This window comes from Carcharodon carcharias, chromosome 3 (genome assembly GCF_017639515.1).
Source record: "Carcharodon carcharias isolate sCarCar2 chromosome 3, sCarCar2.pri, whole genome shotgun sequence".
In the NCBI taxonomy this organism is placed as follows: Eukaryota; Metazoa; Chordata; class Chondrichthyes; order Lamniformes; family Lamnidae; genus Carcharodon; species Carcharodon carcharias.
This window is the reverse complement of record NC_054469.1, coordinates 177,347,953-177,373,396: the sequence shown is the minus strand read 5'-3', so window position 1 is coordinate 177,373,396 and position 25,444 is coordinate 177,347,953. Positions and strand designations below refer to the sequence as shown.

Genomic DNA, 25,444 nt, shown 5'->3' with positions numbered 1-25,444 from the left:
AGTGATAGAAGCAGATCATCAAAAGATGTCAACATATATCACCAACTTCAACACCTATGTATATCACCAACTTCAACACCTATGTTTGTTCCAGTGAAGCCCAACGCAAACTGGAGGAACAATACCTCATCTTCCGACTAGGCACTTTACAGCCTTCCGGACTGAATATTGAATTCAACAACTTTAGATCTTGAACACCCTCCTCTATCCCCACCCCCTTTCTGTTTCTTCCCCCTTCCTTTTGTTTTTTCCAATAAATTATATAGATTTTTCTTTTTCCACCTATTTCCATTATTTTTAAATATTTTTAAAATCTTTTATGCTCCCCCCACCCCCACTAGAGCTATACCTTGAGTGCCCTACCATCCATTCTTAATTAATACATTCATTTAGATAATATCACCAACTTCAACACCTATGTGTTCTTTTGTTCTGTTGTCTGTGACATCTTTTGATGATCTGCTTCTATCACTGCTTGTTTGTTCCTACAACCACGCCACCCCCTCCACTTCTCTTCCCCCACCCAACCCCACCCCCCCCCCCCACCTTAAACCAGCTTATATTTCAACCCCGCCTTGGATTCACCTAGTTCTGTTGAAGGGTCATGAGGACTCGAAACGTCAACTCTTTTCTTCTCCGCCGATGCTGCCAGACCTGCTGAGTTTTTCCATGCTTTTTGATATGCTCCACCAGTCTTTGAGAAGTATAGCCTACATACCTAGCATCACACTGGCACTTAAATTCATATACCACTTTACTCATCTGTGTGAAAGGTAGAAAGTCTTTTTGGCTTGAACACTCCTGTTGCTACTGTATAGTGGCAGCGTGAAACAGCTAGCTTCATCTTTTGCGCACATCTTTGAGATACCTTGCCCTTCCAGGGTAATCCGAAGTAGACTGGGTACTTTTCAGGTTTGGAAGTTCATGAGTTTGCGCGATATACAGCATGAAATTATCTGATCGGGGTTGCCATTATCCTGCAGGATGTCTTTGATGCACCCTATCTCGGCATCAAGCTTGCATGGTGAGCAAATGGCTTGGGCCCTATTTACAAGGTTACTTGCAGTAGACTGTGGTGGCAGATTTCTCAACTAGTATGTCAAGGAAAGGGAGTTCGTTTGTTCCATTTCAAAGTTAAATTTGAGCACAGAATGGAGCCCATTAAGACATGTAAGGAAATTATTACATGCTGTTACAAATTTAAATATAGCAAACATATCATCCACATACCAAGACATACAAAAGTGATGTCTCTTTACGCTCTGTCTTATCTATGACTGGTTCTGCACAATAATAGACTCTAACATTTTCTCCACTACTGATGTTAGGCTAACTGGTCTATAATTCTGTTTTTTCTCTCCCTTTTTTAAATAGTGGGGTTACATTTGCCACTCTCCAACAGGGCTGCAGAGTGTCCAAGGCTGGGAACTGAATATCCAAGGGTACTCGATATTTAGGACGTACAGGCAAAAAGGAAAAGGAGGTAGTGTGGCATTGTTAGTTAAGGATGAAATCAGTGTGATAGTGAGAGAAGATATTGGCTCAGAAAATTTAGATGTAGAATCAGTCTGGGTAGAACTAAGAAGCAACAAGGGTGGAAAACATTAGTGGGAGTTGTTTATAGTTCTCCAAACAGTAGTGATAAAGTAGGGGACAGTATTAAACAGGAAATTAGAGATGAATGTAACAAGGGCGCTACAGTAATCATGGATGACTTTAATCTACATATAGGCTGGGCAAACCAAATTACCAATAATAATGTGGCAGATGGATCCCTGGAGCGTGTACGAGATGGCTATCCTTAATAGTATGTCAAGGAACCAACTAGGGAACAGGCTGTCCTAGTTTTGGTTTTGTGCAATGAGAAAGGGTTAATTAGTAATCTTGTTGTAACAGTGACCATAACATAATAGAATTCTTCATTAGGATGGAAAGTGAAGTAGCCTGATCTGAAACTAGGGTCCTAAATCTTAACAAAGGAAACTATGAAGGTATGAGGAGTGAGTTAGCCAAGATCGATTGGGGAACTTCATTAAGAGGTGGATAGCAATGGCTAATATTTAAGGAACAATTGTATGCATTGTGTTTTTCTGGCACAAAAGCGCAACAGGAAAAGTAACCCAACCATGGCTAAAAGGGAATTAAGGATAGTATTAGATCCAAAGAGATTAATATGAAGTTGCTAAAAAAAATTAGAAGACTTGAGGATTGGGGGCAGTTTAGAATTCAGCAAAAGGGCACCAAGGGATTGATTAAGAGGGGAAAATAGAGTATGAGTGTAAACTTATAAGGAACATAAAAGTGGACTGTAAAAGCTTCAATAAGTATGTAAAAAGGAAAAGATTAGTGAAGACAAATGTAGGTCCCTTACAGTCCAAAACAGGAGAATTTATAATAGAGAATGAGGAAACGGCAGCACAGTTAAACAACTAATTTAGTTCTGTCTTCATGGAGGAAGACATGAATAACTTCCCAGAAATACTAGGGAACCAAGGGTCTAGTGAGAAGGAGGAATTGAAGGAAATTAATATTACTAAAACAATAGTACTGGAGAAATTAATGGGACTGAAAGCCGATAAATCCCCAGGGCCCGATAATCTACATCCTAGGGTACAAAAGGAAGTAGCCGTGGAAATAGCGGGAGCATTGGTCCTCATCTTTCAAACTCTGTCGATTCTGGAACAGTCCCAGCAGATTGGAGAGTGACAAATATAACCCCACTGTTTAAGAAAAGGAAGAAGGGAGAAAACAGCGAATTACAGCCTAACATCAATAGTAGGGAAAATGCTAGAGGATGTGATAACAGGACAATTAGAAAATATCAACTGGATCAGACAAAGTCAACATGGATTTATGAAAGGGAATGAGGACATAACTAGCAGAATAGATCAGGGAGAACCAGTGGTTGTGGTGTATTTGGATTTTCAGAAAGCTTTTGATAAAGTCCCACATGAGAGGTTAGTGTGTAAAATTAAAGCACATGGTATTGGGGGTAATATATTGGCATAGATTGAGAATTGGTTAGCAGGCAGGAAACAGACTGTAGAAATAAATAGGTCTTTTTCAAAATGGCAGGCGGTGACTAGTGGGGCATGGTATAGGGATCAGTGCTTGGGCCCCAGCTATTCACAATATATATCAATGGTCTGGATGAGGGAACCATATATTTCCAAGTTTGCTGATGACACAAAACTGAGAGCTATGAGGAAGATGTTAAGAGCCTTCAAGGCGATTTAGACAGGTTGAGTGAGTGGGAAAATACATGGCAGATGCAGAATAATGCGGTAAGAACATAAGAACTAGGAGCAGGAGTAGGCAATTCAGCCCCTCCAGCCTGCCCCGCCATTCATTACGATCATGGATGATCTCATTTTGGCCTCAACTCCAATTTCCCACCCTCTCCTCATAACCTTTCAACCCATTCCTAATTTAAAATCTGTCTATCTCCTCAAATGTATTCAGCGTCCTGGCATCCACTGCACTCTGAGGTAGTGAATTCCACAGATTCACTACCCTTTGAGAAAAGTAATTCATTCTCATTTCTGATTTAAATCTACCACCCCTTAGCCTAAAACTATGGCCTTTCATTCTAGAATACCCCAGTAGGGGAAACATCTGCTCCACGTCTACTTTGTCTATCCCCTTTAGCATCTTATATACCTCAATTAGATAATCTCTGATCCTTCTAAACTCCAGCGAGTATAGGCCTAAGCTGCTCAATCTCGCCTCAAAAGACAAACCCTGCATCCCTGGAATCAATCTAGTGAACCTCCTCTGAACTACCTCCAGTGCAACTACATCCTTCCTCAAGTAAGGGGACCAAAACTATGCACAGTACTCCAGGTCCGGTCTCACCAATGCCTTGTGCGGTTGCAACAACACTTCCCTGCTTTTATACTCTACTCCTTTAGCAATAAATACCAAAATTCCATTTGCCTTCCTTATTACCTGCTGTACCTGCATACTAGTTTTCAGCGATTCATGCATGAGGACACCCAGATCCCTCTGCACTGAAGCATTCTGAAACTCCATTTAAAGAATAAGTCGCCTTTTTATTCTTCCGACCAAAATGGATAACCTCACATTTATCCACGTTAATCTCCATCTGCTAAATTTTGGCCCATTCACCTAACTTGTCCATATCCATTTGTAAATTTCTTATTTCTTCATTGCTTACTTTTCACCTATTTTGGTGTCACCTGCAAATTTAGCTATAGTACCTTCTATCCCTGAATCCAAGTCATTAATATAGTTTGTAAATAGTTGGGGCCCAAAGACTGAACCCTGTGGCACCCCAGTAGTTACAGCTTGCCTTCCAGAAAAAGACCCATTTATCCCGACTCTCTGCTTTCTGTTGGTTAGCCAATCCTCTATCCAAGCTAATATATTACCCCTAACTCTGTGTGATCTTATCTTGTGTATTAATCTTTTGTGCTGCACCTTATTAAAGGCCTTCTGGAAGTCCAGACATACTACATCTACAGGATACCCATTATCCACATTGCTTGTCGCATCTTCAAAGAACTCTAGCAAATTAGTCAAACATGATTTACTCTTCATAAAACCATGCTGACTCTGATGGATTGCATTTTGACTTTCTAAATGCCTCATTACTACTTCCTTAATAATGGATTCCAACAACAGATGTTAAACTAACTGGCCTATAGTTTCCTAAATGTGAAATTATCCATTTTGTTAGGAAAAACAGAATGGCAGAGTATTATTTAAATAGTGACAGATTGGAAAATATTGATGTACAAAGGGCCCTGAGTATCCTTGTACACCAGTCACTGAAAGCAAGCATGCTGGTTCAGCAAGCAGTTAAGAAGGCAAATGGTATGTTGGCCTTCATTGCAAGAGAATTTCTGAGTATAGGAACAAGAATGTCTTACTGCAGCTGTACAGGGCCTTGGTGAGACCACCCCTGGAGTAATGTGTGCAATTTTGGTCTCCTTACCTAAGAAATGGTATACTTGCCATAGAGGGAGTGCAGTAAAGGTTCACCAGACTGATTCCTGGGATGGCAGGATCGTTGTTTGAGGAGAGATTGGGGCCGACTAGGTATACAAGTATTCATTGGAGTTTAGAAGAATGAGAGGGAATCTTAGAAACTTACAAAATTCTGACAGACCAGATGCAGGGATAATGTTTCCTCTGGCTGGGGTGTTTAGAACAAGGGGCCAGTGTCTCAGGATACATGGTAGGCCATTTAGGGCAGAGATGAGGAGAAACTTCTTCACTCAGAGGGTGGTGAACCTGTGGAATTCTCTATCACAGAAGGCGGTGGAGGCCAAGTCACTGGATATATTTAAGAAAATAGATTTTGAGAGTCTAAAGGCTTAAAGAGTTATGGGGAGAATGCAGGAGTACAGAGTTGAGGTAAAGGATCAGCCATGATCATATTGAATGGCAGAGCAGGGACAAGTGACCTACTCCTTCACCTGTTTTCTATGTTTTTATGTATCCAACCAATCCTCAATTGCAAAACTCAAAATAGTGTCCAACATTAGATGTGATTCCACTATGAGACAACATTTGCTAAATAATCCTCAGTGTGATAAAAATTACGCAGACAACCAATTTAAGATGGCCAGTCAGACACATGGTGTGGCACATTTGTTTCATCTACATCTCAATATCTGCTATGCAACATAAATGCACAGGGCCTTATTCTTTGCAGACAAAAAGAACATGCACACACATAGCTGAACAAAATATGCAACAGCCATTCACTGGTTCTTTCCTCAGTGCAGTGCCTTGACCAGAGTCAAGCTGCCTGTTATAAATTTCAAGCAATGCTTAGCAGTTAACTGTCAGTCACTTAACTGGTGTGTTTTCCATGGCAGCGCCTCTATGAATCAGAGTCCAATTGCCAACCAATCAGTACTCTCTTTTCAGAGTATAAAGTTGTTGCTTACCCTCACATTGGTATTCTTGCAATTGTCCTGATGGGTGCAAGACGAAAAGCTTTGACAAAATGTATTTTCTCAGCAACAATCAAGTTCTGTAACACCAAATGAGTAATTGTATCCATATTTATCTTCTGAAGACTCTGTTGATTCCTGCCCCTCACTACAATATATGTTCAATATTTACTGTGCAACACAAATTTATCACAATATTTCAGTACCTCAAAAAATTCATAAAAGCACCAAGATAGAATGGGATATTATGTAAGTAGACAAATCGGACAAGATTGAAGTCAGTGGGAAAGATCCTTGAGATTCATATGTAAAACAGGTTATTGATTCACTGAGCTCATTACACACTCCAGGCAATGGCACCCCCAAAAAACCAGCTCACAGTAATCTTCCATTAGCGACAAAATAAACAGAACTCCAGCCATGATCCCACCCTCTGTTCACAAGATAGTTATGGATGGCAAGGGCCATCCAGCCCAGCTCATCCACATAGAAACTAGGAGCAGGAGTAGGCCATTTGGCCCTTCGAGTCTGCTCTGTCATTCATTATGATCATAGCTGATCATCCAACTCAATAGCCTGCTCCCGCATTCTCCCCATACCCTTTGATCCCTTTTGCCCCAAGAGCTATATTTAACTCCTTCTTGAAAACATACAATGTTTTGGTCTCAACTACTTTCTGTGGTAACGAATTCCACAGGCTCGCCACTCTCTGGGTGAAGAAATTCCTCCTCATCTCAGTTCTAAATGGTCTACCCCATATCATCAGACTGTGATCCCTGGTTCTGGACTCCCCCACCATCGGGAACATCCTTCCTGCATCTGTCCTGTCTAGTCCTGTTAGAATTTTATAGATTTCTATGAGATACCCCCTCATTCTTCTGAACCCCAGCGAATATAATCCTAATTAACTTAATCTTTTCTCATATGTCAGTCCCGCCATCCCAGGAATCAGTTGGGTAAACCTTTGCTGCACTCCCTCTATAGCTAGTACATCCTTCCTCATATAGGGAGACCAAAACTGCACACAATATTCCACGTGTGGTCTCACCAAGGCCCTGTACAATTGTAGCAAGACATCCTTGTTCCTGTACTCGAATCCTCTGGCTATGAAGGCCAACATACTTTATGAAGGCCTTCTTTACTGCTTGCTGGACCTGCATGCTTACCTTCAGCGACTGGTGCACAAGAACACTCAGGTCTCATTGCACATTCCCCTCTCAATTTATAGCCATTCAGATAATAATCTGCCTTCCTGTTTTTGCTACCAAAATGGATAACCTCACATTTATCCACGTTATACTGCATCTGCCATGCATTTGCCCACTCACTCAGCTTGTCCAAATCATACTAAAGCATCTCTGCATCCTCTTCACAGCTCACCCTCCCACTCAGCTTTGTGTCATCTGCGAATTTGGAGATATTACTTTTAATTCCCTCATCTAAATCATGAATATATATTGTGAATAAATGGGGTCCCAGCACCGATCCCACTAGTTACTGCCTGCCATTTGGAAAACAACCCATTTATTCCTACTCTTTATTTCCTGACTGCCAACCAGTTTTATATCCATCTCAATACACTACCCCCAATCTTTAATTTTACATGCCAATCTCTTATGTGGGACTTTGTCGAAAGCATTCTGAAAGTTCAAATAAACCACATCCACTGGCTCTCCCTCATCAACTCTACTAGTTACATCCTCAAAAAATTCCAGTAGATTTGTCAAGCATGATTTCTCTTTCATAAATCCATGCTGACTCTGTCCAATTCTGCCACTGTTTTCCATGTGCTCAGCTATTAAATGTTTTATGATGGACTCTAGAATTTTCCCCACTACTGACGTCATGCTGACTGGTCTATAATTCCCTGTTTTCTCTCTGCCTCCCTTTTTAAAAAGTGGGGTTACATTAGATACCCTCCAATCTGTAGAAACTGTTCCAGAATCTATAGAATCTTGGAAGATGATCACCAATGCATCTACTATTTCTAGGGCCACTTCCTTAAGTAATCTGGGATGTCGATCATCAGGTCCCGGCGATTTATCGGCCCTCAATCCCATCAATTTCCCCAACACCATTTCCCCACTAATACTGATTTCTTTCAGTTCCTCCCTCTCACTAAACCCTGTGTTCCCCAACATTTCTGGTATGTTATTGTGTCCTCTTTTGTGAAGACAGACCCAAAGTATGTATTTAGTTGGTCAGCCATTTCTTTGTTCCCATTATAAATTCCCCTGTTTCTGACTGTATGTGTCCTACATGTGTCTTCACCAGTCTTTTTCTCTTCACATGCCGATAGAAACTTCTACAGTCAGTTTTTATGTTCCCTGCAAGCTTCCTCTCGTACTCTATTTTCCCCTTCTGAATCAATCCCTTGGTCCTCCTTTGCTGAATTCTAAACTGTTCCCAATCCTCAGATCTGTTGTTATTTTCTGGCCAATTTTTATTCCTCTTCCTTGGATCTAATACTATCTCTAATTTCCCTTGTAAGCCATGGTTTGGACCCCTTTTCTGTTTTACTTTTGCACCAGACAGGAATAAACAATTGTTGCAGTTCACCCATGCGCTCTTTGAATGTTTGCCATTGCCTATCCACCGTTATCTCTTTAAGTAATGTTTCCCAAACCATCATTGCCAACTCGCGCCTCATACCATCATAGTTTCCTTTATTAAGATTCAGGACCCAAGTCTCAGAATCAACACTCTGCATCTTGATGAAGAATTCTATCATATTATGGTCGCTCATCCCCAAAGGGCCTCGCACAACTAGATTGCCAATTATTCCTTTCTCATTACACAATATCCAGTCGACGATGACCTGTTCTTGCATTTATTCCTCAATGTATTCCCCCAGAAAAACATCCCGTTTACACTCCAGGAATTCCTCCTCTACGGTATTGTTACTAATTTGATTTGCCTAATCTATATGCATATTAAAGTCACCCATAATTACAGATGTTCCTTCATTACATGCATCTCCATGTTCCTTTATTACATGTGTCTCGTCTGATCCAGCTAGAATGACCGCACCCCCCCATCCATTTGGCTCCAAAATGATTCCAGGGATTTCACTTAACCATTTTTTGACCAGATTTTCAACCAAGAGCATTTTTGTGACGGTTGCTGCAAGTAGGAACTGCTGATCATGACTGTCGGGAAGCTTTGTGATGTTCCGATAGGCTTTAAAAAAAAATAGGAACTACAAAGCTATTATCAGATTGGAAGTAGAAAGACAAGTTTTTTAAAAAAAGTTCCATTTTTTTTAAGGTGATTTTTCAGGTTTGAAGCTCTGGCTGCTCAGCCTGGACAACAACAAGAACTCAATTTATGACAACCAGCCAGAGCCCCTTCAGCCCCCAAGCCCCTTTCAACTCCTTTGGTGTTTTGCACCTTGTGCACCTTCCTCTCCCGGGCCCTGAAGTTTAGAGGCCTTCCCTGCCTGCCTGAGTTCAGCTGCAGCCACAGGCCGCCCTGAAGAGGGGTTTCACCCCCCTCACACGCACCATTTTTAAAATTTTAGATATAAAAATGAGAGAGAGCGTACCTCCATTTTGGGACACCCTCTCCGCCACTTACCTTGCAATGGCATCCTGCTGCTACTTCCATGCTAGAGAGCTTTTTATTGGCTCTCCAGCTTCCGAAATGCCCAAGGATGGCAAACCTGTCCTCTGGACGCTATTTGACCATTTCGGGGTAAATCACATTGAGTGATGGCTTCCCACACAGTGTAGGTTTCTGATCTCCATTTGAGCCTAAATGGCAGGAACCTGAAGCCTGCAGGGAAAATTCTTGTTTTCCTTCTTAAAAGGCAAGTTTAAAAACAATTGCCCTCTTTTGATCAGGAAAACTTTATGAATGAACATTCCTGATACTATGCCTCACGTTCTGAGAATACCTGTTCGGAACTCAAGTATGAAGTCAATAGGCCGTGCACAATTCTCAGTAGCCCTCATAGTTTTCCATCCCTGAGTGCCTCATATGTGTCTCTCAAAGAGAAGGTCTGCACCAGGAAGAGACTCACCCACTGAGAGCACATATCAGAAATGTGACTATGGGCAGCTCATGATTAAATGACTATTTTAAAATTGTGGGCAACATTCAGCTTTCCAATATAGGTTTTACAAAATTATGCTCCCTACCAGATAATTACTGCAAACAAGAGTGTAAAGCAGTCCCTGTTAGGAGCAGATCCGTCAATGAGACATATTTGATGTTACGAGAATTTATAGTTTTATCAAGAGCCGCTGGTTTGCTAAAAATAAATCTTCCCCATTTGAGTATTTGTGCTCCAAATGGAAATGTTAATTAAATTTGATAGTTGCAATTTTAAGTAGGCAGAGAGAGTCAAACCAAGGGAAGTAACCAGAGAGAGAGAGTATTAAAGCCAGTGCACTAACCAGAGAGAGAGAGAGAGTCAAAGCCAGTGCACTAACCAGGGAGTAAAAGCCAGTGCACGAACCAAAGAGAGTCAAAGCCAGTGCACTATGAGAGATTCAAAGTCAGTGCACTGAGAGAGACAAAGCCAGGTAGCAAAACTTGGGCGTTCTGTTTAACCATTTGTTCTTTTACTTACTCTTCTGTTGCTTGTTAACCTTACTAAACTTTTTTGATGTGATCCTTGAATATTGTCATTCTTTGCTTGCTTATTTTAAAAATCTCTAATTCTGTTTGTCTCTCTAGCTGTGGAAGGTAGCTCTGCGGATGATAGGGCATCAGTTCCTGAGCAGGATTCAACATCTAAACCGGCCTCGCTACAGCCCCCTAAAAAGTCTGTAGCTTTCCACTGTGATGTTGAAGAAACCCTTGCAAAGCAACAATCCCATCCTAAACAACCGCCTGCCCTACCTCCCAAACCACTAACAAGGATCGCCAACCACATAGCTGGTAGGTTTCCTTCATCTGGCTTCAAACCAATGAATGTGTATTTTTCTCTATTATATAATGTAGTTTGTCTATCTAGAATTTAAATGAAATGTTTTTTAAAGGGTTGCATTATTTAGTGTTTCTTCCAGGCATAGGTAAATTTAAGGCTGAAATGGCCTAGCATGAAAAGATTACATATCTTGTTGCAATTTAGAACTTTTGTATAACTGTTTTCTCTTTCAACAGCACCCTGTAAGCAGACCTGTAGAGCTGTTTCTCTTTTCTACTGTGCATATGCAACAGGTTGATACTCATAGTAATCTATTTACTAAACTTAATGAACACTCACAGCTCTGGCGCTCTTCAACATGTTGTCACATCGACCAAATATTTTTACAGAGGCAAATAATAAACTCCTGGCATTTAATAATTAATTGAAGTGTTGGTTCTGACACTCAGTCTTTTCTGTTGTATTAGTTCTCAGATGACATCAGCAGTACTTCACATATACACACAATTTACAATGCTGCACAGATATCACCATCAGATATCAGTATCATTCATACAAATCCTGACAAGAGAACAAATTATTTCACATCAAAAGAACAATGCTCTTAATTATAGTAAGGGAATAAGTTACTTTGAATTACTGGTTTAATTTACTTCATATTGCTACATGTCCACACAGTTAGTTCAAATGACACTGGAGAGAGAGGCAGTCAACAGTAGTACCATCTTTTCTGAAGTATTCATAGACACATACATACATAGAAGTCATACTGGAGTTAGGAGACATTAAATGCATACCTGCATATATGTATAAAGTGTCAGTTAACTCATCTCTAATGACTCTTAAAGTGTATTAAAATCACGTTAATAGTATTTAATTAATTTTCAGGCATCGAAATGCTTTTATCTGAGATTTTTATTTTCCTGATCTCTCATGTAAAACAGCTTATGAGAGTAAGCAAATAAGGAAAAGGATTTCACCAGTTGAATAGAGCCCTAAGCCTGAAATACTTGGATTCCAAGTTTTCCAAAACCTGTGTTGAATTATTTACTAGTATTCCAACACTCCCAGGTTGATTATTCTGTTTATTTTTCACATTTGCGAGTGTATATAATTACTTTTTTTCAATCTATGACTGAAAAGCTGATGGCAACCATGATATCATTTCAAGTGATCTGTGGTAGTGCGATGTTTTTATTTCCAAGGGCCAATTTAAAGTACAGCATTGCTTTTCAAGCCAGAGGAAACATTCTTTCATGGAATGTGGGCATTGCTGGCAAAGCCAGCATTTGTTGCCCATCCCTAATAGCCCGTGAACTGAATGGGTTGCTAGGCCATTTCACAGGGTACTTGAGAGTCATCCACATTGTTGTGGGTCTGGAGTCACATGTAGGCCTGACCAAGTAAGGATGGCAGTTTCCTTCCCTAAAGGACAGTAATGAACTAGATGGGTTTTTACAACAATCGACGATAGTTTCATGGTCACCATTACAGAGTAGCTTTCAATTCTAGATTTTATTAATTGAATTTAAATTTCACTAGTGCTTTGGTGGGATTTGAATTTGTGTCCCCTGGGCATTAGTCTGGTCCTTTGGATTACTAGTCCAGTGATATTTCCACTACATCACCATTTCCTAGGACTGACATGGGACAGATTCTGTGCTTCTTATTTGGTCAGAGTGGACACAGATTGGAGAATCAGAACAACAGCCTTGCAGCTCTCTTCAACCTGCACTCCCTTCAAATATTTTCCCGAGAGTGTACAGGATCATTAATCCTTCATTAATCCCAACATCAACAAAATACTCCATCTTCCACCAAAATACTTTTTTCTCATTGGTCTAGCTGGATTTAAACCTGGATTTCTTCAGAGGCAAAGTTCAATAACCCATGGTCCTGCCCTATCCTCCCTGAGTGTCTTTGATATGTGGTACCACAAGAAAGTGTTTCCATTCCATCAAGTAGTATTGAAACATATGATCTCTGACACTGATGATTCTAGGAGTGAAGGAGCAATTAGCACAACGCCTTCAGCTTTGCATGATATACCATTCAAGCTGATATTTAAAGAGTAATTTGGGGAGATTTGGCTCCAGTTATCCCAGGGATAGGATTCACTGAATCAGATGCAGGGGTCAAAAGCTCAATTTCTATCATTCACAGTTTTATGGTGATTAATTTCAATAATTGCAAACTGAGGAGCTTTGTGAATCAGTTACGCTCAAGTCTCTGATCTGAAATCCCAGAGACGGACTCCATGCTGGGAGTCCCTTGGAAAAATAAGCACCAGTAGGAGGTGCCTTTTAATGAAAATGTGCCTCTAAACTTCAGGGCCAAATGCAACATTCTGAGGAATCAGCAGTAACTTTTCAATGTGTTAAAATTGTTTTTCTTTGTGATTTCCTGAATTAGATTGTGTGCAGTGGCTAGTGAATGTAGAATGAACATCACAGTGTAGAATGTTCCATGGACTACACATGGGACCAGAAATTATCAACAATACTTTCCACTTCCACTTTCCATGAAAACATCCTTACAATGAATTGGAGCATTCTGAGCATCTAAGAGATACTAAAACATAAGGTTCATTTGTACATCAAAGCAACTGGTTTGATTCTTAAGGAGCTTTGGTTTGGATTTGTGAAATTCACCAAGGAATCAGTCTGAACTTAGCCTGTAGAACTGAGGGCTGAATAAGAAGCACGTTGAGTTTGTGATTCCCTGAAGGAAAGGATGTACTTTTTATCTCTTCCTCACTCATCAGAATGCAAATCTCCATACTGATGATCCACACCTACTTGTAGTGCCACCATTGTCAGTGTCTCTCACAAAAATTTCAAACGTAAGACCACTGTAGATTTTCGAATAAAATTTCAGACTTCAAAAAGATTTCCCATTTTAAAATTTTCTTCCCCTCTTTTAGGTTTCCCTGCAGCCTACACCATACCTCGGCTGAGAAGGCAGACAGACAGGCAGGCAGCCTACTCCCACGACTCTACCATTGGCGCTTGTAAGAGACCAGTGGGGCACATGAGAGTGATCCGGGGTGAGTTGCCTCTGATTGTCTCTCTCTTCCTGTGTGAAAGAGCCTATCCTGCACTCAATTCGTGGCTATAAAAGGTGTCGCTAAGATCAGGAATTTACCAGGCAGGAAATCAGACATCCACAACAGATAGCTGCAATTTAAAAATATTTTGCCTGCATTGTTAAGCCCTTCATGAAGCCCATTTTGAAATGTTTGTATGGTTTCCCAATTTATACAAGACACATGAACATATCGCTTTGCCTCTACAATGTTTGTAAAACTGGTTATTTTTAGTACTGTTAGTGTTTTTGAATAATGCATACGTTACTACAGTGAATTAGAATGCTGCTTAGGACTTGGGACTCCTGTTAGGTAGGACTTCTGATAGTAGGGTTTTAATCCTTAGTAATGTTTGTGCTGATTTTAAATGAGATGCCAGACAGGTAATTTTGAGGATATAAGCATCACTAGCAAGGCAAAATTGCCCATCCCTAATTATCTTTGAGAAGGTGTGGTGAGCTGTTGTCTTGAACACTGCAGTCCATGTGGAATAGGTACACCCACTATGCTGGAAGGAGTTCCAGGATTTTGACCCAACGACATTGAAGGAAAGGTGATATATTTCAAGTCAGGATGGTGTGACTTGGAGGTAGTTGTGTTTCCATGCGCCTGCTTCCCATGTTAGAGGTTATTAAAGGAGTAATTTGACAAGGAAGTATTCAATGAATGGCATGACACTAGGAAGTTCTGAGGAACAAAGGGACCTTGGTGTATGTGTCCATAGATCTCTGAAGGCGGAGGGGCATGTTAGTGGGGTGGTGAAAAAGGCATATGGGATTCTTGCCTTTTTCAATGGAGGCATAGTTTCCAAAAGTAGGGAGGTCATGTTGGAGTTTTATAGAACCTTGGTGAGGCCACAGTTGGAGTACTGTGTGCAGTTCTGGTCGCCACATTGTGGGAAGTATGTGATTGCGCTGGAGGGAGTGCAGAGGAGATCCACCAGGATGTTACCTGGGATGAAACATTTTAAGTTATGAAGAGAGGTTGGATAGACTTGGGTTGTTTTTGTTACAGCAGAGAAGACTGAGGGGCGACCTGATCGAGGTGTACAAGATTATGAGGGGCATGGACAGGGAGCAGCTGTTCCTCTTAGTTGAAGGGTTAGTCACAAGGGGTCATAGGTTCAAGGTGAGGGGCAGGAGGTTTAGGGGGGAATGTGAGGAAAAACCTTTTCACCCAGAGGGTGGTGTCGGTCTGGAATGCACTGCCTGGGAGGTCAGGTGTTTCTCACATGTCGGCAGTGGAGGCAGGTTTCCTCACATCCTTTAAGAAGTATCTGGATGAGCACTTGGCATGTCATAACATTCAAGGCTATGGGCCATGTGCTGGTAAATGGGATTAGGTAGGTAGGTCAGGTGTTTCTCACGTGTTGGTGCAGACGCGATGGGTCAAAGGGCCTCTTCTGCACTGTGCGATTCTGTAATTCTATTGCTTTGGAAGGTGCTGTCGAAGAAGCATTCAAGGGCTCAAAAACAAATTTCAAAATTGAATTGATCATACTACCTTCCAAGGCTAGGGGATAATCTCACATCACCAAAAGTATTTTTGGATTTCTCCAATAGACTAATTGATAGGGACTGTAGATCCCAAAGATTTGAAGTGAACTGTTCACATGGACTGCCCATGCTAGGGCAGATGTCAGTTTACAACTCAGTTGGTCAACTATGATTTTGTGGAGCATCTCATCAATTACTGCATGATTTATTTCACAAACCCCATTACTAAAGGGACTTTCCACTGCTGTGTTCATTACTATGATGTTTATATTTTCACACATCCTTTTAAATTCACCTTTGGCAAGATACCACCCCACCATTGTCAGTTAGAAACTTAGCCAGTGCTCCCAGTCCAATTCCTATCTATTTTTCCATTATCTTGTGCAGTTACTTTTTTATATTTACTATATATTACTGCTGACAACTGAATCTAGTTGCCATGCCTATGAAGTGTAATAAAAAATGTTTTTTATCCTGATCCCATACCTTAGAATCCATTACTACAATTTCTTGTGAATGGGAGACTGTGATGGTGTCTTTTTTACATATATCACATTTCTTACTCATCACTTCTATAAGTTTAGTTTATTCACCATCCATTACCCCTGCATCCTTTAAAATGATTTTTAACCTATGGCAAGATAGGCAAACTGCCAATGTGGTTTTAAGACAATTTGCCATTTTTCCTTTAGACATTTGCCAACATCTTCAACACTTCTTTTTAAAACATGGTGATTAAAAATGCTAGGTGTTGTTAAGGGAATACAATAATGTCCCAATTGTGTAAACTGTAAATCTACCAATTTCCCAAAAACGGTTGCATATCTAATTTCATTTGAGCCTTTTTCATAGACAGCTTACTCAACAGAAAGGGTATTTCACTGGATACTAAACCTGTGCTGATAAATTGTTTACCCTGGCTTCTTTATTAAACACAGAATCACCAGTCTCTTTAGTGACTTTAATGTGTTATTATCCCTGAACCTGAAGCAAGTGGAGCTTTCATATTCTTTGACCCAACTTCAGGCTTTACTATTCAGGGAATCCACTTTAGCCAACCCACCGTGCACCCACTGTCTAACACACTGCAATTGAATGAGTCCGCAACTAGAATACCCATAACAAATTTTGTCCATAAATTTTAAGATGATGAGCTTCTAGCTCTGAAAATACTTTGCACCTGATCCTGCTTCTGGTGGAAAGTGAAAGTGCCAAGGCCAAATCTTACTTCCTCTTTGGTAAGGACATAATCCATGTCCACTTCATTCTTTCATTGGTCATAAAGTTCAGCTTCGCAGAATGATAGTGGAAAATCATACCCTGATACTTTACACTTGGCTTCAGCCATTCTTCTCCAAAGTAACTCCAATCTGCAATCCAATCAACATCCTTCTGTCTAAAAAATATCTTAATTTCCATTCTTCATATTTAGGCAAACCATTCTCTGCTACTGATATTAACAGGATCCAAGCTGGTTAATGAAATCAAAACCAAGACACAGAGTTTTTCCTTACTGAGACCATTTATTGACTTTGTTCAGTCTCACACACCTAATATTTCAACTGTCTCCTATTTATATGTACTCAAATTATTTAATTACTCAATGTCTTTCACCTGTGTATCTTAATGTAATTAACATACTATTAACAACCACAATAGTTTACATTCCTGTTAGATCATTGACTATATTCAGTAGAAATGCCAAAAGGCATGCGCAGCCATCTGTATCTTCTAAATCACATCCAGAACATTGATCGAAAACTGCTGCTTTCATCCAAATTCTCTTCCCTGTAGCCATCTAGGGTAGTAAAGTTCTTTTCCTTGGCAGGGTGAAGCAGAATTTCTTCAATGGTTGGTATAGGGCATTGTAATCGCTTCAAAACTTTATTGAGCTTCTTTGATTCCAAGAGCATTCCAGGTTGTTTCATTGCTACCATGTTGCTAATCCAGTTCGTAGGAGTGGCCACTTTCTTGATTACTCCCATCTTTCAGGCTGCTGGAACTCTCCTCGGAAGATGTTGAGGTGACCTCACACTCCCATTGACTTCAAGGTGATGTTCACCAGGAAGACATCCAAATCTGTGAAAACACCTTTGTAAGTTTTACATATGCACATACGAATTAGGAGCAGGAGTAGGCCATTTGGCTCCTCAAGTCTGCTCCGCCATTCAATAAGATCATGGCTGACCTGATTGTGGCCTCAATGCCACCATCCTGCCTACCCCTTTGATTGGCTTGTAAGTCAAGAATCTGTTTACCTCTGCCTTAAAAATATTCAATACCCTGCCTCTACTGCTCTCTGGGAAGAGAGTTTCACAGACTCACGACCCTCTGAGAAAAGAAAATTCTCCTTATCTCTGTCTTAAAAGGGAGACCCCTCATTTTTAAACTGTGTCCCCTAGTTTTGGTCTCTCCCAAAAGAGGAAATATTCTTTCAGTATCTACTCTGATAAGGTGCCTCAGGATCTTATATGTTTCAATAAAATCATCTCACATTCTTCTAAACTCCACTGGGTATAGGCTCAAACCATCCAACATTTTCTCGCGGGATAATGCCTCACCTTAGGAATCATCCTAGGAACCTTTTCTGAATGGCATTTAATATAATTATACCCTTTCGTAAATAAGGAGATAAAAACTGTACACGGTACTATAGATGTGTTCTCATCAGTGCCCTGTACAACTGCAGCAAAACACCCCTACTTTTATATTCTATTCCTCATATAATAAACAACATTCCATTTGCCTTCCTAATAACTTGCTCTACCTGCATACTAACCTTTTGTGGTTCATGTGCCAAGACACCTTGATCCTTCTGTACCTCAGTTCTGCAGTCTGTCAAGATTTAGAGAATATGCTAATCTGTATCCTTTACAAACCCCTTATGTCCTCTTCACAACTTACTTTCCCATCTAACTTTGTGCCATCAGCAAATTTAGCAACTATATATTTGGTGCCTTTATCCCAATCATTGATATAGATTGTAAAAATTTGAGGCCTCAGCACTGATCCCTGTGGTACTCCAGTCTTTATATCCTGCCGACCTGAAAATGACCCATTTATGCCATCTCTGTTTCCTGTTAGCTAACCAAGCCTCCATCCATGTTCATATGTTACCCCCTATACCATGATGAGCTTTTACTTTGTGTAGTAACCTTTGATGTGGCTGCTTGTCAACTGCCTTTTGGAAATCAAAGCATACCACGTTCACAGGTTCCCCTTTATTCACGTTGCTAGTTACTTCCTCAAAGAACTCTAATAAATTAGTCAAACACAACTTCCCTTTTACAAAGCCATGTTGACCCTACCTGATTGCATTGAGATTTTCTAAGTGCCCTGCTATAACCTCATTTATAATAGATTCCAGCAATTTGCATATGACAGACATTAAGCAAACTGACCTGTAGTTTCCTACTTTCTATCACCCTCTTATTATTACGGCCGTGCTGGGAGGGGTAAATATTATTATATATAACTCCAAGTTTTAATGTGACAGGGATTTTGTTTATGAAATCAGCAAGGATGTAATGTGGGACAATGTATGTTAACCACAGAACAATTGCAATTAAAAAGTGTTTTGAAAAATTGTACAAAAAGGTTTCTTTACAATAACATTTCTTTAACATGTTCTTCAAGGGAAGATCATGCTTGGAAACAGAACTCTTTTCATTACAGGCATACAGGGCACAATTTTAACTTTAAGGTCAGGAGGATAGGGGGCTCCAAAGAAGCAGATTGGTATGGCCGCAAAGCTGTGAGCCTTATTGTTATTCTACTTTTTGAGTTTAACTATGGATGAGGAAATGTAGCAGCTAGACCCAGGCAAAGATTGGCTGGATTCATGGGGTGAGTGCCCTTACACCTACCTGTTGAATCTACTGTGCCGGCCTGGGCTTCCATCCCCTACCTACTCTCCACCATTATTCCTCACAATGCCTCCAACCTTACTTCTTATTTCAGGCTCTGACCTCACCACCCCAGACCTCAGGTTTCCTCCTGACTTCTCTGATCCTTTTCCCAGTCTCCAATCCCATCCAAGGTCTCTGGTCCATCAATCCCTGCCCCTGTGACCAACAAGCATGCAAATTGTTCTAATAAAAATACTAATTTATTTATGCTATCCTTCCTTCATATTATCAAAACGCTGGACTATTAAATACTTAGAGCTGTGGTCCATAGAATTACTGCATATCACTGAATGACTTTAAATGAATGTCAACTACTACAATTTTCTGTTCTGTGTGCAGATTGGCTGCTGTGTTTCCTAAATTACCACGGTGACTACAGTTCAAAAGTTCATTAGCAATAAAAGTGCTTAACATGCTGAGGTTGTGAAAGATGTGTGGTTTTAACGCAGATCTTTTTTTCCTTTAGCAGGCATGCAAAGCACTAAAAACTCTCTTGTTGGACTAAACTTACTGATTGCATTCTCCAGTCTTACCTACTGGAATGCACATTGAGAAACTTGCCTCATATTTTCTTCAGGGCTCTATGGTGCATTTTTCACAGATGCATATAAAGTCCTTTGGTGTTTAAAGTGCCAAAATGAAAATGATGGCCGAGGTTTTGTGGTAAGAATAACAGCCTAAGCAGCTGCTTTATCCTGGATGGTAGCGAGCTTCTTCAGTGTTGTTGAAGCTGTGCTCATCCAGGCAAGTGTAAAGTATTCCATCATACTCCTGACTCGTGCCTTGTAAATGGCGGACAAGCTTTGGGTGTCAGGAGGTGAGTTAGTTTCCGCAGAGTTCCCAGCCTCTGACCTGCTCTTGTAGTTTGTAGATAGTATTTACATTTCTGGTCAGTAGATGGTGCAGGATTCAGTGATGGCAATGCTGTTGAATATCAAGGGGAGATGGTAGGATTCTGCCCTGTTCAAAATTATCATTGCTTGGAATTACGTGGCGCAAATGTTTCTTTTGACTTATCAGTCAAAGTCTGAATATTTTCCATATGTTGCTAAATTCGGGAAAGGACTTCTTCAGTGTCTGTGGAGTCATGAATGGTACTGAACATTGTGCAATCATCAGAACATCCCCACTTCTCACCTTATGTTGAACAGAAAGTCATTGATGAAGAAGCTGAAGGTGTTGAGCCTCAGACACTTATCTGAGGAACACCCAAAGTCTCTTGCTTTATGTAATGTACTCCAGACATCGAACTCAGGTTCCCTTATTTATTTCACCAGTACTAATATCCTTAAATTAGTGCTACTTGAACTCTTTAAGCCAGAGTGAGTTAAATTTGCATTCCTTACACTGCAGGAACTTTGTTGCTTTTGTATTTTCTTCTGCTTTCTGATGTTAGTAGTAAGAGTCATCCAAGGGTAAATATTCATGTTTAGCATTCCATACACGCATATCGCCTGCAGTACAAGTGTGTGCATTGTCCATAATTGTCCATCCATATGCTTGAATTCCCAGATGATTGCCTGGAGCACAAAGCCCTGCATCAGGAGCACCCAAATTTCAAGGAGAGTACCAAGTTAAAAAATGTAGCCTCAGAACCCATCTGATCTTTCTATTGTGAATTTTTCTCATTTTTTTGTGTTTGAGAACATTCAGTTCCAAGGTGCAGTGAAGAGGAAACAGACACAGAAACCCCTTACATCGCAGCTCTGCCCCCATTGCACTGCTCAGGGATTTTACATATTAGACCAGCATTATATTGCTAAAGAGGAATGAGAAAACATTTCCAGCCTTCAGCCTCACTTTTGCCCTTAGCTGTATGTTGGGACAGCTGAAGAAATGTGGCAGTGAAACCTGCTTCAGGGCTGCTGACCTCTCAGCCTGCTGGTGCACTTCTGTTTCTTGCCCTGCTTCCCTCTGCTAGTTGGGACTAGCTAACAGACCAGTGCCAGTGTTGCACCCAGGTGTGTTGCACCGAGGCCTTGAATTCTGAGCATGCCCCTCCTCTCTTATAAGCAGCGCACACCTGAAGTATATTATGCCTGCTGTGCAATCACGGGGGAGTTACCCACTGTCCCTTGAAATTTATACAAACATTCTGTGAATAGTGGGATACATAGCTGATTGATTACGGTTATGGATTGGCAACCCAAATTCTAGCATTGAAAATTGTAAAACTGAGTTCCGTATTCTGCTCATTTGTGGGCTGAAATTATAAAAATGACCATGATAGCTACTGAAGGGTCATAAAACCTAATGGAGTCACGATTGGATCTGCCGTCATTACCTGGTATAATTTACTTCCACAGTACCTAGTTAACTCTGAATTCGTTTAAGGCAACTCAGGATGGTAATGAACACCCACATTTTTATTCATGCATGGGATGTGGGCATCACTGGCTAGGCCAACATTTATTGCCCATCCCTAATTGCCCTTGGGAAGGTGGTGGTGAGCCGCCTCCTTGAACCGCTGCAGTCCCTGTGGTATTCCAGGATTTTGACCCATTGACAGTGAAGGAAATGCGATACATTTCCAGGTCAGGATGGTGAGTGGCTGGGAGGTGAACGTCAAGGGGGTGGTGTTGCCATTTGTCTGCTGCCCCTGTCCTTCTAGGTGGTTGTGGTTGTGCGTTTTGAAGGTGCTAACTAAGGAGGCTTGGTGAGCTCCTGCAGTGCACCTTGTAGATAGTCCACACTGCTGCCACTGTGCATCGGGGTTGGAGAGAGTGAATGTTTGTGAATGGGGTGCCAATCAAGCAGGCTTGCTTTGTCCTGGGTGTTGTTGAGCTTCTTGAGTGTTGTTGGAGCTGCACTCATCCAGGCAAGTGGAGAGTATTCCATCACATTCCTGACTTGTGTCTTGAAGATGCGGAGTTTGGGGAGTTAGGAGGTGAGTTGCTTGCTGCAGGATTCTTAGCCTTTGACCCGCTCTTGTAGCCAAGTATTGATATGGCTAATCGAGTTCCATTTCTGGTCATGATAACCTGCAGGATGTTGGTAGTGGGGGATTCAGCGATGGTAATGCCATTGAATGTCAAGGGGCGATGGTTAGATTCTCTTGCTGGAGATGCTCATTGCCTGGCACTTGCAGGACATGAATGTTACTTGCCACTTGTCAGCCCAAGCATGGATATTGTCCAAGCCTTGAAGTGTTTGGACATGGACTGTTTCAATATCTGAGGATGCTGCTAAACATTGTGCAATCATTAGCGAACATCCCCGCTTTTGACCTTATGATGGAAGGAAGATCATTGATGAAGCAACTGAAGATGGTTGGGCCAAGCATACTACCCTGAGGAACCCCGGCAGTGATGTCCTAGAGCTGAGATGATTGACATCCAACAACTGCAACCATCTTCCTTTGTGCTGTATATGACTCCAACCAGCGGAGCATTCCCCCCCCCCCCCACCCCCCCCATGATTCCCAATGACTCTAGTTTTGCTAGGGCTCCTTGATGCCACACTTGGTCAGATGCTGCCTTGATGTCAAGGGTAGTCACTCTCATCTCACCTCTGGAGTTCAACTCTTTTGCCCATTTTGAACCGAGGCTGTAATGAGGTCAGGAGCTGAGTGGCCCTGGTGGAACCCAAAGTGAGTGTCAGTGAGCAGGTTATTGCTAAGCAAGTGCCGCTTGATAACACTATTGATGACCTCTTCCATCACGCCACTGATGATCAAGAGTAGACTGATGGGGCAGCAATTGGCTGGGTTGGATTTGTCCTGCATTTTGTGTACAGGACATACCTGGGTAATTTTCCACATTGCTGAGTAGATGCCAGTGTTGTAGCTGTACTGAAACAGCTTGGCTAGGGGCGTGGCAAGTTCTGGAGCAGAATTATTCAGTACTATTGCTGGAACATTTTGAGGACTCATAACCTTTGCAGTATCCAGTGCCTTCAGCTGTTTCATGATATATGGAGTAAATCGAATTGGCTGAAGACCGGCATTTGTGATTCTGGGGACCTCAGGAGGAAGCTGAGATGGATCATCCACTTGGCACTTCTGGCTGAAGATTCTTGCAAATGCTTCAGCCTTATCTTTTGCATAGATGTTCCAGGGTCCCCAGTCATTGAGGATGGGGATATTTGTGGAGCCTCCTCCTCCAGTGAGTTGTTTAATTGTCCACCACCATTCACGACTGGATGTGGCAGAACTGCAGACCTTGGATCTGATCCGTTGGTTGTGGAATATATTAGCTCTGCCTATCACTTGCTGCTTATGCTGTTTGGCATGCAAGTAATCCTGTGCTATAGCTTCACAAGGTTGATGCCTCATTTTTAGGTATGCCTGGTGCTGCTCCAGGCATGGTCTCCTGCATGCTTCATTGAACCACGGTTTCAGCCCTCTTCTAATATTCACTCAGTTCTGTTGAAGGGTCATGAGGACTCGAAACGTCAACTCTTTTCTTCTCCGCCGATGCTGCCAGACCTGCTGAGTTTTTCCAGGTAATTCTGTTTTTGTTTTGGATTTCCAGCATTCGCAGTTTTTTGTTTTTATCTATGTTTTGATCTCCTGGCTTGATGGTAATGGGGATATGCCAGGCTATGAGGTTACAGATTGCGGTTGAGTACAAATCTGCTGCTGCTGATGGCCCACAGTGCCTCATGGTTGCCCATGGTTGCTAAATCTGTTCGAAAGCTATCCCATTTAGCACAGTGGTAGTGAATCCTCAATGGGACTTTGTCTCCACGAGGACTGTGGAGTGGTCACTCCTACCAATACTATCATGGACAGATGCATCTGTGGCAGGCAGGTTGTTGAGGATGAGGTCAACAAAGTTTTTCCCTCTTGGTGGTTCCCTCACCACCAGCCGCAGACCCAGTCTAGCAGCTATAACCTTTAGGGCTCAGCCAGCTCAGTCTGTAGTGGTGCTACCGAGCCACTATTCGTAATGGGCATTTAAGCGCCCCACCCAGAGTACATTCTGCGCCGTTGCCAGCCTCAGTGCTTCCTCTAAGTGGTGTTCAACATGAAGGAGTACTGATTCATTGGCTGAGGGGATGGGGTGGGGGAGGCCAAGGTATGTTATAATCAGCATATTTTCTTGCCCATGATTTGACCTGATGCCATGAGACTTAATGGGATCCAGAGCCAATGTTGAGGGCTCCCAGGGCAACTCCCTCCTGCTTGTATACCACCTCTGCTGGGTCTGTCCTGCCAGTGGGACAGGGCATACCCAAGGATGGTGATGGTGGTGTCTGGGACATTGTCTGTAAGATATGATTTTTTGAGTATGACTGTGTCAGGCTGTTGCTTGACTAGTCTGTGAGACAGCTCTCCCAATTTTTTCACTAGCCCACAGATGTTGTTAAGGAGGACTTTGCAAGGTCGACAGGGTTGAGTTTGCTGTTGTCATTTCTGTACCCTAGGTCAATTCCAGGTGGTCAGTTCCATTCCTTTACATCTTCCACGAGACTGTATGAGAGACCAAATAATTTGATGTTGCATCACCTCCTGAGATGATATATACAGTACATGATTAGAACATTAAGCAATTATAATTATCCACAAACAATACAATACCTAATGTAACACATTACAGTGAGAACAAAGGAGGGTGCTCTGTTTGGTGTTTCAGGATAATCGTCTCACAAGATGGCTAAGTCATGTGTTAAACTGGACGTAGTGGCCATATTCAGTGGTATGCAGTAAATGGTGCCTCATAGTTTCGCATGCATTCTAAGCTGCAGTTTACAATACAAATCTTGTTATATACACTAGTCACTGAGTTGGCACCCAGAATAGTTTGGAGATTGTTTCTGTATTTGTGGCACTCAACTTACATGTCAGGGAGAAAGGGATACTTCTGTGCTTGCACAGCAAACTGGACATAATGAAAGGAACAGATTTAAACTGGTAAAGATTATAACATTCAGGAGAAATGGAAACAGGAAACTGATCTGACATCTTTCACAATCTCTCCTTTGCCTCCACCTATCGCTGGCCTTCTGTCCAACTTCACCTGTCCCACCCCCCCCCCTTAAACAGAATATATTTCACCACACTTTTACTTCTCTTTAGTTTTGAAGAAGAGTCATACAGACTTGAAATGTTAACTCTGTTTTTCTCTCCACAGATGCTGTCAGGTCTGCTGAGTTTTTCCAGCAATTTTTGTTTTTGTAACTGATCTGATATCACCTGTTTTACAATATTGGCCAAA

General features: G+C 41.5%; 1 protein-coding gene across 1 annotated transcript in view; it reads left to right on the top strand.

Annotated features, from left to right (window-relative positions):
- LOC121276056 (phosphatase and actin regulator 1-like) overlaps positions 1-25,444 on the top strand; it is a 683,909-nt gene that overhangs the window by 410,659 nt on the left and 247,806 nt on the right. Inside the window, exon 5 of the mRNA XM_041184001.1 lies at positions 10,605-10,808. Within this exon, the coding sequence (XP_041039935.1) occupies positions 10,605-10,808 (204 nt within the window). The remainder of the gene's footprint in view (positions 1-10,604; positions 10,809-25,444) is intronic.